General features: G+C 38.7%; 2 protein-coding genes across 3 annotated transcripts in view; one reads left to right on the top strand and one right to left on the bottom strand.

Annotated features, from left to right (window-relative positions):
• The window catches only part of LOC133463345 (FERM domain-containing protein 5-like), a 99,637-nt gene extending 95,057 nt beyond the window's left edge, over nucleotides 1-4,580 (top strand). For both annotated transcript variants that reach the window (XM_061744847.1, XM_061744838.1), the window contains one exon: nucleotides 733-4,580. In XM_061744847.1, coding sequence (XP_061600831.1) covers nucleotides 733-1,322 — 590 coding nt within the window. In that variant the 3' untranslated portion in view covers nucleotides 1,323-4,580. The remainder of the gene's footprint in view (nucleotides 1-732) is intronic.
• Nucleotides 4,581-4,702: 122 nt separating this feature from the next.
• On the bottom strand, nucleotides 4,703-11,039 carry wdr76 (WD repeat domain 76). The gene is made up of 15 exons (XM_061744826.1): nucleotides 10,935-11,039; nucleotides 9,785-9,904; nucleotides 8,520-8,609; nucleotides 8,322-8,405; nucleotides 8,012-8,067; nucleotides 7,576-7,693; nucleotides 7,346-7,447; nucleotides 7,131-7,168; nucleotides 6,858-7,011; nucleotides 6,346-6,504; nucleotides 6,082-6,197; nucleotides 5,850-5,948; nucleotides 5,603-5,755; nucleotides 5,466-5,519; nucleotides 4,703-5,362 (listed from the first exon to the last, which is right to left on the bottom strand). The coding sequence occupies exons 1-15, from the start codon at nucleotides 11,019-11,021 to the stop codon at nucleotides 5,107-5,109; spliced, it is 1,686 nt and encodes a 561-aa protein (XP_061600810.1). The 5' UTR covers nucleotides 11,022-11,039; the 3' UTR covers nucleotides 4,703-5,106.
• Nucleotides 11,040-15,599: the final 4,560 nt, after the last annotated feature.

Below are 15,599 nucleotides of genomic sequence, written 5' to 3'. Positions count from 1 at the left end.
ACATTTTCCTCTGGAGTAATGTAGTTCATGGTCAATGTATCCAGGTCTTGTGGCTGCAAAACAAGCCCGAATCATCACTCCATCACCAATGTGATTGACAGATGGTAGGAGGTGTTGGTTCTGATATACTGCTCAGTTAAACCTTCGTTTTCTCATCTCATCTCATCAAGTACAAATGTTGTCATTCCATTAACCCATCCATCAAGAAAACCCATCATCATGAACAGAATAGTTTTGAAAACATCATGAAACTCCTTTAGATTTTGTTCAGCTCTTTTCATGGACTCAAGAATGGACATTTTCAAAATGTCAAATGATGCTCACTGCTGCCTGACAAAGGATTGTTGGTCATAGTTGAAGTATTCAGAAATAATTATAAAATTGCACACAAATGTGTGAAAGGATGAAAGAATGAAGTGAAGAAATGTTGGTTCCAAAATGGTTAAAGGTGAAGTTCCTTCATCGATTTCTCGAAAAATCCTTCTCTTAATTGCTTATATTCCAATGTAATCTGCCTGATTGCTGAATGCTACAATTGTGTGAATATAGTTCCAGGTCTCATGTGTAAAAGCTTTTTTCTGCAGTTCAAAACCAAACTTTCACCCTTCTGACAAGAAATAAGAGATTTGCATTTGATTCTTCATTTTTAGTCGGCTAAATCAAGTCTAAAAGTCATGTCAGGATGATTTAAATGTTCCAAGCAGCAGGTGAATAATGAGTCTGTGTTTCTAGGTTTGGAGTCACTTCGAGACAGTGCCCACTCCACACCTGTGCGCTCCGTCTCCCATGGTGACTCCTTCATGTCTTCCCGGGGCCACGTGATGGATGGCAGTGAGGCAAGCACATCGGCAGTGATCTCCGATGAGACCTACAGCCCCTCTGACAGCGTGTTGCCCACACCAGTGGCAGAACACGGGGCAGAGACACCTCTGGCTCGCCACCTGAACGGCTCACCATGCAGCATCGATGAGGAGAAAGAGTCGGAGGCGAGGTTATTAAAGGAGAGGCAGGCGGTGGATTTGGGGCCCGGCAGGAGATCTCTAGGTGTGGTCAGGAGCAGGCCATCTCCTTCTTCTGACGCTGAGGAGCTCAATAAGTTCATCTTAAGCGTGTTGCGTCTGTTCCTGGTTACCATCGGACTGCTGTTCGCCCTGCTGCTGCTCCTCATCATGATGACTGAGTCGGACCTGGACATTGCCTTCTTGAGAGACATCCGCAAGACTCCTGAGTTTCAGCAGTTCCACTTTGAGTATTTCTGCCCCCTGCGCCGCTGGTTTGCCTGTAAGTTACGGTGGGTGGGAGGTTTCCTCGTCAGCAAGTGACGTGAGTGAACAGACTCGGTGACTGAATACAGGCCTCCACTGATGGAGATGGGACATTTACAACGGGCAGGTTCAGGAGGACGGGGAGAGGAGGGATCTGGTTTCTTCCAGGAGGAAGATGCCCGTCCTGAGCCATGGAGGGCCTTGTCTATAATGTAAAACTACGAGGAAAAGAAATCACATTTTACTTTAGAAAATTCAGGTCATCTTGAAGTATTTTATTTTTACACAAAGTCACAGTAACAGGGTTTAATTTATTTAAACACTAAAACAAGTCTGGCAAACTTCACTTAGTCAGAGATCATAGTTGCCTTTATTTTTCTATTAATTTATATGTTTTAACATTTATGTAAGAGAGTGAGTGTTGAAAAGTGAGTTTATGTAAAGTTCTAAGAGGAGGCGAGAAGCAGCACAGCTTAGACTGTAAGATATGATGTGAAAGTATCACTTATAATGGTTTCAGATCATGATGGCCTCTGTTTGGAGATGGAGCAGCACGTGGTCGGAGGGGCGAGTGTAGGAAGTGTGAGCGGCACGTATTGAATGTATGAATCCTGTGTCAGATCATCTTTGAAATAGTATTTTATACCGTTCAAAAGTAAATGCATATATATATATATATATATATATATATATATATATATATATATATATATATATATATATATATATATACACACATACATACATGCATACATAACAGTTTACTCAAATCTCAGAGTCTGGTATAAAATTCAACATGTGACATATTCAGTTTGAATTAACTGCTAAAAACTTTGTTGCAATAGCTTTACGACACCGCTGTGATGTGGCCGCTGTCCTGTCGGCAGGCCTGAACAATCCGTTCTGTAGTCGGCGCAACGTTTTGTGGTCAGACGTCTGTTAGGTTTGCTCCCGTTACCGTTTTTGTTCTGTTGTGAGAAAGGATAAGGCCAACAGTTTAATCGAATTGAATTATAGTTAATTGATCCCTGAAGGGGACTTATGTTGTTGCAGTGTAAGCTACCTAGGAAATAAAAAGTGAAGAAACATAGATAGGCATCATTTTGTAAGCTATTGGTGATCATCACGAATGCATTGGAGTGTGGTGTTTGTTGCCTGGCAACAACAGTGCTGATGATGTCACAGGTGGGCAGATCTTGTAGGTCATGGAGGTTGACGGTGTAGATGGAAAGTAACTGCCAACATTACAACATCTGGGATGCAGAGGTGCTCCTCCACGGTAGCATGTCCACGATAACGCCATCTGTTGCTACCAAACACTCCTGCCCAAATTCTGCTGGTATTTTTGATTTTTGTTTTAAGCCTTTGTAAGAATATAATTAAGTAAAGGAATAAAGTAATTGAATAGCAGTTGAATAAAGCTATTACTGCAATCAGTTTCTCCGTGTGAGGCATAGTTGTCACTTTGCAGTAGTTGCCGTTACAATAGTAGTTAAATTGATGGGACAGTGTGAGTTAGTTCTGTGCTGATAGTCAAGTATTTGGTTCGATTTTTGGCTCCCGCAGTCCGTAGAAGGGGTTCATCTTGGTGTCACTTCTGTTAATGTAAGACATCTGAAAAAACAGAAATCCTCTCCATCAAGGGAAATTTGCTTATACCTTTGTAAAATGCTAAAAAAAAACAATTTATTTTCCCAAAGTGTACACTGTTGAGAGTTTGTGTTTAGTTCAAAGCTTTTCCAGAGTGATTCTTTGTTGAGTGTTGAAATTTATGCATTTGTCTATAAAGGCTGAGTATATTTAAATTATGTTACTATTTTGCTGCAAACTGTCCTGTTGCTGAGGTTTTCTTTCAAATGCATTGAAGCATTTTAATTAATTTATTTATTTATTTTCCTGTGAATATGTGATTTTCAGCCCGCCCTCACTTAAAATAGAACCTAAGATAAGTCGTGTTTACGTCATCTACTGCAAAACTTCATCATCACACTTACCAAAGAAACCTCTGTTGTCTCACTCTGTTTGTCAACAGATGGAGACTCTTACAGTCTTGTTTTTCTTCAGCCTTACTTGTATTTTACAGACTAGCCTACAGTGTCTCCTTGTGGTCCGCAGCACCAGAATCTTGTCCAAATGTTTTCACAGCTAAATATTTGCCTCCCTTCAATCCCACAAGTGGATCCTCAGGATATGTGTACATGCTGTGTGCCTGTGCCACTAATCAAAAGGTATACAACATTATGCTTGAAAAAAGAATATGAAAAAAGAACGTTTATGCATCTACTATTTAGGTCAGTGATTGAATGAGGGACTTTGGTTTTTGCAGTGAATAATGTGAAAGGCTATTCTGTTGAAATTTATTTATTTTTAAAGAGGAAGAGTTGCAACAAAAAGCATGACTTTATGAGCCCTGGTAGTATTAAAATACACAACTGTGAAGGTTGCTTTTATTTCTGTACAGGTTATAAATCACCATAAGTATTAATAATTCTCAGTTTTGGTTTTTAAATCTGATAAATGACTACCGTGGTTTATCACAAGTGTTGGGAGATAGCGAGTGCGGAAACATGGCCAGTCAAGATTGAAAGATTTGTCTTCACCCGCCTCTGCGCTCATGTGTATTCTGAAAGGTACAATATAATCAAATACATTTTTCAGATTATGAAAATGAATTACAGTGAACTTGAAACTAATATTTGTCTCCATCCTTGAGATGTGCAGAACATCTAGTTAATCCCACCAGATTAAAGAGAAATCCTTCAAATGCATGTGTGAAAGGAATTGTTGAACCCGTTCCTGAATGCTTTTGATAGTTTCGTGTAAATCCCATTTGGGTTTTTAATGTTTGCCCTTATTGACCTGAAGTCACTAAAACTGATAAGGAAGTTTCCTTGTGCAAGTGTGTGTAAATGGTTCTGTGTGCACCCATTCTTAATTGACAGCGGAAGTGAAACAGGTTATTTTAACTTACTTACATGAAGCATAAACAGCAGCAGTAGCATTTTTTTTACAAGCTGGATCTCCACTTGTCTGACTTGTGCTGTTATACATAAACTTTTTTTAGTTTAAACAACTTGAACATTTCCAGAGTCAAGACAGTTTCACCAACAAGTCACATGTGTTTTCATTTTACTGAATTTTGTCAACAGGAACGAGGCCTGAGACGTTCTTACCATAAACTTCCTTCCTGTATCAAGGCTTGGCACATGGCAATATATGTGTAAGCATGTGTTCTGCATTTATTACCTCCAAACAAGACTGCTTATTTCCAATCTTCGACTGGTGTACTCTATAAATAAATATCTTTTCTTTGTACCTGGAAATTGGTCTGGTTTCAAGATAAATTTCATGTTGTAACAAGCTAAATACATTAAGCTTGGGGAGGGAAAAGAGGTGACGAGGTGCTCGAAATCATTGTGGTTAATGTCAGTTTTTATTCTTTTACCCTCATCTGGCGACAAAGATATTACCACTGAGAACATTAATTACGCTCATATTTAATACACAAAAATATATTTACTTCAGAAGTAACATTGAAAACAGAAAAGACAGCTTATAAAATAAAATACCGACAGTGTCATCATCCCCCATGAGATACAAAAGTTTTAAATATATCCAAGAGCAGCATCTCTGAAAATGATATTTCAGGACATGTGTGACATGCTACAATGTGATAGTAATAAAAAAGGTGTAGAAATACAAAAGGGAAGACAAGCAGGATATTTTGTTCAATGAGAATTCCAACTAAACATTTACAGTTAGACAGCCTTTCAACTAACCATCTACTGATTTCTGTAACCCTGCTGAATCCGTGTTGGTCACATCCTTTCTGGCCCTCGCGTTAACTAGAGAAGACATGCAGACGGCCTGATGAATTACCACCTAGCAGGGCGTTTCTTGTGGGGTGAAAAGCAGTGACAGAAAGCACCGTGGTAAGGTTGTCGTCGTCTATAAACGAGTGCACGCGTTGACCGCTTTCTTGAAACACCTGCACTTGCCGAGGCCTCATCATACTCCCCACCACAAAGCAGTCTTCCTGTTTGGGGTCCCACACTGCTGAGAGCTTAGACAACCAGCGGCCCGTTCTCATATCGTGTCTGCAAAAGCAAGTCGAAAAACGTTGAGGTTACAGATTTGTCAAAGCACAGAAGAAATAAATCGGGACGGCATCTGCAAAAAAGTGCAGTTGTGTGGGTGTACCTGATGGATGTCAGCAGGGACGATTTAGAAGTCATTGAAGATGTGTCAAATACTCTTTAAAAAGAGGCAGATTATAGTTAATGCCAGTGAATACATCATAACCACCTCAAATTCAACATCGGCTGTGTTGGCTTTACCTGATGTGGTTATCCATACATGAGGTGAGCACTCTGTTTCCAGTACAAGGGGAGAAATAAGCACTGTTTATGCTTAAAGAGTGGCCATGGAGTTGAAAGACTGCCTGGCTTTTGGTCTTCTTCAGGCACCGGCTGTCATAAATATTCACTTCCCTGAAGACAAAAATATTTACTTAGCAAAAAAAAAAAGTCTGCATTAAATACAAACTTGTAAATGGAAAAGAAATAAGTCCATATTCAGCCATACCTGTCTTCTGCCACTGCAAAGTACTGCATCTGGAGAGGGTGGACGCTGACGCAGCGCACCGTTTTTGAGTCCAGTGAGTGAAGAGACTCGTGAGAGTTCCTTTAAAGAGATCAAATACATTTTAAAAAATGGATAAAGTCATCTCTGAATGCTAATATAATACCAAACTATCCACTCCTATCAAAAGGAGGCAAACGACAGCCAGCAGTTTAAGACATCAGTAAAGCCTCACCCTGGAGTGCGCCTATCAACGATGGCAACCTCTCCATACCAGTTCCCCACCACCAGCGTTGAGCAGTCATGTGACATGAATCCAAAAGTTCTCAGACCATCCTCACTATCATACACCTAAAAAAAACATACGAAAGTCTTTATACATGGAGATCCACCCGGTAAACATTTCAAATACAGAAAAGGGGCATTTGTAACTACTGTGCTACATACAGCAGATGATGGTTATTTCTAATATGTTTTACCGAAGAAAAAAGTTTCTTACATCATCAAAGACGGCCTTCTCTATATCCATGCAGCGCATAGATCCATCATAACTGAGGCTAAGCAGCTGGGTCGGATCAGCCCTGGAGAACGCCATACAGGCAACTGGACGAGTGTGAGGCTCAAAGAGCAGAACTCCATCATCGCCCCAATCAGAACCCTGGCACATCAACATACAGATGACATCAAGTTACAACAGCTCTATTGTGTAACCAATCACTGAACTTTCAAGAAAGCTCAGTGCACAAAGAAATTAGTAACTGGGGGTGTACAGTACATGACTAATAAGTTGAGCAAAACAAAAAAAGATTTCTATACCAGAAAAGCCTAACAAACATAACATGCAGACAAACAGATCAAATCAGTGCTGTTTTACTGCAGGCTAATAATCCACAATGCGGCAGAATCCATAAAGCAGACAAATCATTAAGACCTATTGCTGTGAGCCTGTTTTGTGCAAACTTTCTGCCCTCTAGTGGTCAAACACCAGTCTCGTTTTGGACCAAAGCTCACCACTTTCAGGAGGCCCAATCTTCCCCACTTGTCTCCTGCAGCCATCAACAGACTGCTGCTGCACGGGTGGAAGGCTGCAGAGAAGATGCGGTCCTTCACCACTTTGACCACTGCATCCTCCCTTATCCTCATGCTCTTTACTGCAGAGCGGTACCTGTATTCAGATGGAATAGAGCTGTGTTAAGTGCGTGAAAACCTCCCAAGAAAAAAACCCCCATCTCAGATAAAGAGTTGATGAAAGAGAAATAAAAATGCCCAAGCTTAGTATCTTACTCTTTCAAGTCAAGTGACATCTTTGTTTCCTGGGTCTCCTGTGGAAACAAAGACATCATTTACAATTCATAACAAAGATTTAAAAAAGAAAACTGTTCTATTCAGAGGAAAGAAAATCATTTCAGTTCAAACAGTTCTCATCTGGATGGCGTACAAAGTGAGGAATCAGACGCATAAGAATCAAAGATTGTAATACTTCAGAGATGTAAACCTACTTCAGAACAGAGATCAAAAAGTTGAGATGGTAGCTTGGAACCCTCTTCCATGTTGACTGGAGCCATGGGAAGAGGCCCAGCGGGCTTCTTGACTGAAGAAGACTACAAAGCAAGAAAGTAAGTAACTGAGTAAGGTACACCAAGAAGGGCGGAGCAACCTGATGAAACCAAAGTAGTTAAACAGCATGAAGTGAGGCGTTACACGTTAATATTAGGTTTATAGATTGTACCCGTTCAAAGACCAGTGTCGCCGTGGGTTCAGGTGGAAGCTTCAACATCTCTGCCTCTATATTTTGGAGGCGCAGGGATTTGCGAGGTGGCAGCACCTCCCTCTTAACAGCCTGTGGCCTACAAGCACAAATAATATCAGGCTAAGATTATTATAACTTTTTTTTACAGCCTTTTTGTATGACTAAGAAGAATCATCTAAATTTGTATTGTTCAAACAACATCTATTTACAATTAACATAGCTGTCACAAAATAATGTAAAATTGTTGAATTGGCTATTTGTGTGGGTTCAACTTCAAAAACTATTGCAAAACTGATATGAGTACAACTATGTTCCACAAAGAAAAACTACGGCATTACTATCATTTTAACCTTCTCTAGTAATACTGTTAACTGAGCTCCCAGACGAGCAGAAATAGTTTGAGCGCCAACTGTACCTCAGACCCTTCTGTGATGGTTTTCGTCGTACCATCTGCTGCAACTCCTCGGTTGCCTTTTGACAAGGAAAACAACAATTTATATACATCCTCTATTTAATCTCTGCTTAAATAACATCCCATGATGGTTATAGTGAACAAAGCATCTAGATTTGTGAAAAAAAAAATGTGCATACAGTAGTAACCAAACCAAAATATTGAAAACACACATTTAAATCCGGAACCACCCAAATGCGAGATGAAGGGTTCCCTGCTTAAACTGGGAAAGGGTGAACCAACAGTATGTGCAACAGCCAAGCTGTTGACTAACCTCTAATAAGTTGATGGATGACAGGAAAGCCTGGTTCTGCCTGATGTTCTCCAGTCGCTCCAGCTCATAGGCAGACAGTCCTCCCTGTTGTGCAAAAATATCACAATGACTTCATGGACAAAGGTCTAACATTTACCTGCAGGTATGGAGAAGGCCTGTATGAAGCGTGGAAATAAACTGCAGTGTTTATGTACTCACACTTTCACGTTCCACATGACCGTTTCCAGCATCCTTCTCATCCTTGGGTCCCTCAATCAGGCTCTCTTTTTCTACCTGGGCCTTTGTTTTCTGTCAAGACAATGTATGCATATTAACCCTCTCATGCATGAATTATGATAAGTTCAGTGAGAATTTTACTACCGGTAAGTGTTTTTATACATCCTTAGGGATGTAAAACAAGGTTTAAAAAAAAAAAAAAAAAATTCTATCTTTATTCTATAAAGATGTATTTTTTTGTCCACTAAGTGTACTTCATGCGTTTTGTACTGTAAAAAAAACATCAATGTAATAGCATGGTAGTTATATAGGTACAGTTGTAATATGGTATTGTGTTGGAATGGTGGTCCCTACCCTCCCCTGTAGGCCTCTCTATTTGAGCTCTATTGATAAACAGTCAAGATTTTTTTCAGCGGAAGGTTTCAGGTTCAACAGCCTCATCTCCATCCTCATCTCCATCCTCATCTCCATCCTCATCTCCATCCTCATCCTCATCTCCATCCTCATCTCCATCCTCATCTCCATCCTCATCTCCATCCTCATCTCCATCCTCATCTCCATCCTCATCTCCATCCTCATCTCCATCCTCATCCTCATCTCCATCCTCATCTCCATCCTCATCTCCATCCTCATCTCCATCCTCATCTCCATCCTCATCTCCATCCTCATCTCCATCTCCATCCTCATCTCTCCCTCAGCATTTCCAGACTCCTCACCTTCACTGTCACTTCTCTGCTTGCACTTTTCTTTACTGGCAGCCATTCCTCATCACTGCTACCAGAAGCACACTCTTCCTCACTTGAGTCTGGAAACTCCTCTATGACCCTGTATGCCTGTCTTTTTGAGCCCTACAAAATATAAAGGATATATTGGAAAACCTCAAATTACATTGTAAAAATATAAAGAAGTTGATTTATAGTCAAAACATTACAGGATATGAATTATTTTCAAGAAAAACACTGGTAGTAATTGACATTGCACAGAAGTTGAAACATAACTTGTGATGCATGATGTACAATTGAGTGGACAGATGATTAATCTGTATTTCCTCCAAATATAAAATCAAAACTCGGAAAATCTTTACATAATATGTCACCTTAGATATTACTTGACGCAATTATATATTTTTTACCTGTAATGGTGTCTTTTTATAGAAGGTAGAAACTGAAATAGCTGGTGTTTGGTCTTTCTCCCTGTCTGTCAGCCATTTCACTACTTTCTCCCTTATTTAAGTCTCTCTCTCTTACCCTTTTCTTTGTGGGCTTGTTTTCCGTTGTGTCCGGGGAGTACTGGAGGCGTTTGGGTGTTAAGCCTCTCCCAGTCCGAGATGATCGCCGGATTGCTGGTTCCTCGGGAGTCATCATGTCCTGCCATGTGAGCATCATAACAATCAACTTCCCAACTAGTAAAACAGACTTCTCTGACAGGTTTTGCTCCCCAATGAAATGTCGAGTTTAAGCAAAACTCTCAACGACCTTTCGTTACATCATGTTAAGCTTATAGCTAAATATATCTTTTATACAGGGGCGTCAATTGGGTATGGCAAGGTATGGCAGCCGCCACACCTTGGCTTCAAGGGAAAATGTAAATGTTTGTTTTTTAAATACATTTATGGAATTACTCTGTCTATTTGTATTGATTATTCTATTATTTAATACATATAAAATAACTACAAATGCAAATCAGAACAACATGATCGATTTCACTAGTTATTACGCTGCAAAAACTCGAAATCTTAACAATATTTGTCTTATTTCTAGTTAAAATGTCAAAAAAATCTCATTACATTTAAGACAAGACTCAAAAACTCAAAAAACAACAATTTTCACCTGTTTCAAGTAGATTTTCACTTAAAATAAGTAGAACATTTTTTTTGCTTGTAATGAGAAGATAAATCTTGTCCCACTGGCAGATCTTTCTACTTATTTCAATTGAAAATTTACTTGAAACAGGTGAAAATGGTCAAATAAGTTATTTTTCTGGCGATGATCTTGTTTTAAGTGTAATGAGACTAAAAATGACTAAAAATTAGACATTTTAACTAGAAATGAGACAAATATTCCTTTTTTTTTTGTTTTTGCAGTGTGAGCGAGACTGCATTTGAATAAGTTCACATTTTCTTGACCACACAGATAAGCTACATAGCAGACTTCTGTGATGAGTATTTGCTGGACGTGTTGATTGATACTCTAGTTAAGTTCTGTGACTCGTAACCTTGCCATACCTTAGCTTTGCCTGAATTGACGCCACTGCTTTTATACGCTCTGTTTTTAAATATATTTTTACTTTTTTTTTTTTTTCTACTCTGCAGCACTTTGAAATGTTCAGCGGCTGGCTCCTACAGATAAGACTATGAAAACAAAACCACATTCAAAACACAACCACCAGTCAACTTACCTTTAGGGCGGTTTCCCGTGTTTGTATAGAAGCTTTTAGGCTGATGTCCATGTCCAGGTGAGGCTCGGCCGCACAGCTGCCACTCATATCGCCTACAGAAACGTAATTGGCGCCACAAGGAAAAACTGTTTTGTAACAAGCCCCGCCCATTTATGTTGCGAAACAGAATTCTCGCAGCTTATTGGTTGATGCTGAAAGTTATCCAATAAAGGGGTTGTCCCATACAGAGCAGTGGCTGAACCCCGGGTTTCAATCTTATAATCCTCTCACGAATTCCCCAAGTTCAGGCATGAAAATAGCCGATATGTGGTTTAATTGAGAGCAGTGGGTTTGGTTTGTCCACAATAACTTTTTGTGTCTCCCGCTCTACGGAAGTATGTGACGGTAGTGCCGTCTTGAGCCACGTCCAACAGAAGGTTCGAACACGAGTCTCCCGTCCTAAAGACGGGGACACTTCCGCTACACTATCTGGGAAGTCAGGGAAACGTGCGATCAGAGGATCACAATTTATACTTTATACACAGCGATCTGTGTAATTATGGCAAAAACCGGTCGAAGGTCTGATTGCGGTACAGTTGTGTTCATGCTATCCTCTCCAGTCACCATAGGTGGTGAGTCTTCGGCTATTCTCTTCAGGGCTATTCTTATATCCTATTCTTCTTTTTTTTCCCTTGTTTTTTTATGTTATTTTTTGTTTTTTTAATTGTTATTTTTATGTTATTTTTAATTTATGTTATTTTTTTAGTTTTTTTAATTTATGTTATTTTTTAATTTATGTTATTTTTTTGTTTTTTTAATTTGTTATTTTTTTATGTTATTTTTTTGTTTTTTTAATTTGTTATTTTTTTGTTTTTTTAATTTATGTTTTTTTTTTGTTTTTTTAATTTATGTTTTTTTTCTTTTATGTTATTTTTTTTGTTTTATGTTATTTTTTTTTATGTTATTTTTCTTTTATGTTATTTTTTTTTTCCCCCTCCTCGGTCGTCCTCTTGGCCTCATAGGCAGTATGATAGACTGATATAGACTGAGGTTAAGCATTAGACAACTGACCACATTCAGAACCTTCCACAGACCATTTAAATAATAACACCCAATGGTATTTATGTAGTGATTATGGCAAGGAATACTTCTCATGGTGGCAAGTTTTTTCCCCCTGTTGGGCAATATATATAATATTGGCCAAAGATTCTGCAATCTTTGATCATACTAGGCTCCATATATAAACTCACATGTTGTTGTGCATTGTATAAGCAGGATAAGCAGAAGAATAAACCCAGGGTTCAGCCCTCAACCCCTCTCTCCGCCACCACCGGCACCCTTCATGACATATCGTGCATTCCATTGACAGGCAGAGAGACGAGAATTCCGGCTGATCTCCACCACTTTGTAACTCTCCCATATTAGGGTCACTCGCTACAATATATATATGCAGGGTGCGATTTGCCGGTGGGGATTGACCAAGCTGGATCATGTCCCACAGTGCTACATTAATTTATAATATTTTTACAAATGACAGACAATAATACAGTGGGAAGAATATTAATAAATGACATCAGTGATCACCTTCCGGTCTTTATAGTTTATAACAGCAACTATGTGAGAAACAAGCAGAACAACATACCACAACATAGAAGAGTTAGGACAGAAGAGTCTATGGTTGCACTTAAAAAAGATCTAATAGCACAAAATTGTCCAATTAAACAATATAGTAGAAAACTAAAGTATAACGATAATCAGTGGATGTCAAAGGGATCGCAAAATGCCTGCAAAAAGAAAAATACATTATACAGAGAATTCCTAAAACATAGAACAAATGAAGCAGAAAATAAATATAAGAAATATAAAAACAAGTTAACTAATATAAGAAATTATAAGAAAGAATATTATAAAAAACTAATAGATAACAATAAGCATAACATTAAGGGTATATGGAATATATTAAACAGCATAATCATACATAACATGGATGAAGTGGTTAATAAATTGAATACATTTTTTGTAAGCGTTGAACCAAATTCAATCAGCGCATCATATACAAATAAAATAACTGAAAAATAAATCAATAAAATGAAATAAAAACAAATAAAATAAATAAATAAATATATATATATATATATATATATATCTAGACACATTCACCCCTCCACACATACATCAACATACAGACATTACAAGAACTTTCATCAACATACAATAATTTTTTTGTTATTGCACATTAGCTCCTGTTTTTGTTAAGAGTGGTTATTGCTGTTGGATAAAAGCTGTGTTTGAGTCTGTTTGTCCTTGTTTTCATGAGTCTGTATCGTTTCCCAGATGGCAGCAGTTCAAACAGTGAGTGTCCGGGGTGTGAAGTGTCTTTTATTATATTTTGGGCTTTTTTCTGGCAACGGGAGTGGTGGATCTTCCAGTGTGGAGAGGGAGTTGAAATCACCAGAAAGGCACTAATTTGTTTCTTAAAAGCAGAGGTGGGTAGTAACGAGTTACATTTACTCCGTTACATTTACTTGAGTAAGTTTTGGGAAATTTTGTACTTTTAAGAGTAGTTTTGAATCACTATACTTTTTACTTTTACTTTAGAGTAGATTTGTGAAGAAGAAACTGTACTCTTACTCCGCTACATTAGGCTACATTGAACTCTTTACTTTTCTTTTATCCCCTCCGCGTACGCATGAATCTCATTACATCACTGAGTGATTCTTTGGGGAAAAAAATGTTTGTTTTTGCATGTTTTGTCACATATACACAGACTCAAACACACACACACACACACACAAGATGATTATTTTGTACTTTTGTCTGCTTGAATGGTTGTGTTAAAAATAAATCAGGAGTTACTCAACAGTTACTCAGTACTTGAGTAGTTTTTTCACCAAGTACTTTTTTACTTTTACTCAAGTAATTATTTGGATGACTATTTTTTACTTCTACTTGAGTCATATTATTCTGAAGTAACAGTACTTTTACTTGAGTACAATTTTTGGCTACTCTACCCAGCTCTGCTTAAGACACTACGCTGATAAATAGAATTTAAAAAACAGGCTAAATCAGTGGTTCCCAAACTTTTTTTGCAAGGCCCCCCTTTTGTATGTAACAGAATTTTCGAGCCGCAACACATTTCTTTTTTTTCCTTTTTACTGTACAATACAGTATGCATTACTTTCAACATATTTTTGAAAAACAGCAGCAACAGCTAAACAAATAATCAAAATTTAAACAATTGCTCTGCAAAAATGTCAGTTTTAATCCCCACACCTTTTCAGTGAGTGGGGTGGGCTTGTTTCATGTTACAGATCCCCTCAAACCGGGGTTGCAGGTGAGAGATTACCACATGCATCTTCCTTCCAGTAGCACCGGGTAGTTGTGGGGCCTGAAGTAGCAGGTCCCCGGTTAGATTCCCGCTGGCCAGACCATTACTTCATGTCATTCCCCTTCTCTCTTCCCCCTATTTCCTGTCTCTCTCACTGCACGTGTTGAAGGCAAAATCTTAAAGAAATAAAAAATCTTAAAAAAAAAAATAATAATAATAATTTTTTTAAATTAATCTACCTTCTACGGAGCCCCTAAAGGGACACGGATTTTTTTTTTTTTTATAATGAGTTTTAAGCGTGCGCGTGAAACCTTTACGCGCGCGCGTAAAACTACGGAGCCCCTAAAGGGACACGGATTTTTTTTTTTTTTATGTATGAGTTTTAAGCGTGCACGTGAAACCTTTACGCGCGCGCGTAAAACCTTTAAGTGAGCACGTAAAGTTGTTTACGTGAGCACGTAAAACGTTTATGCACTCACTAAAAAGTTTCACGCGCTCTCGCAAAACTTATAAGTGAGCGCCTAAAAGTTATTCTACGTGAGCGCGTAAAAACAAGTGCATGGGAGTATTGCTGGAACAGGAGACCCTCCAGTTGCGCCCTGCTCTGTTTGAATGGAAATAACATTACAGGATTTAGCTGAGCTATATTTTAACCTGGGACTCCATTATAAGGACATTACCACTTTGCTTGCAAGTAAACAACTTTACGTGCTCACTTAAAGGTTTTACGCGCGCGCGTAAAGGTTTCACGCTCACGCTTAAAACTCATTATAAAAAAAAAAAATCTGTGTCCCTTTAGGGGCTCCGTATAAAACCTTTAAGTGAGCACGTAAAGTTGTTTACTTGCAAGCAAAGTGGCAATGTCCTTATAATGGAGTCCCAGGTTAAAATATATCTCAGCTAAATCCTGCAATGTCATTTCCATTCATAAACAGAGCAGGGCGCAACTGGAGGGTCTCCTGTTCCAGCAAAACTCCCATGTACTTGTTTTTACGCGCTCACGTAGAACAACTTTTAGGCGCTCACTTATAAGTTTTGCGAGAGCGCGTGAAACTTTTTAGTGAGTGCATAAACGTTTTACGTGCTCACGTAAACAACTTTACGTGCTCACTTAAAAGGTTTTACGCGAGCACATAAAGGTTTCAAGCGTGCGCGTAAAACTCATTATATATTAAAAAAAAATCCATGTCCCCTTAGGGGCTCCGTAACCTTCCAACCTCGCCGCGCCCCCCAGTTTGGGAACCACTGAGCTAAATGAAATTATGTTACACACTCTTGTACAGTAGGTGGCGGTATGCACCTAATAACGTTGGTTGTGATCCGCCATTAAACATAGAGAAGAAGAAGAAGAAGAAGAA

This window comes from Cololabis saira, chromosome 2 (genome assembly GCF_033807715.1).
Source record: "Cololabis saira isolate AMF1-May2022 chromosome 2, fColSai1.1, whole genome shotgun sequence".
Taxonomy (NCBI): Eukaryota; Metazoa; Chordata; class Actinopteri; order Beloniformes; family Belonidae; genus Cololabis; species Cololabis saira.
This window is presented reverse-complemented; position numbering and strand designations above follow the sequence as displayed.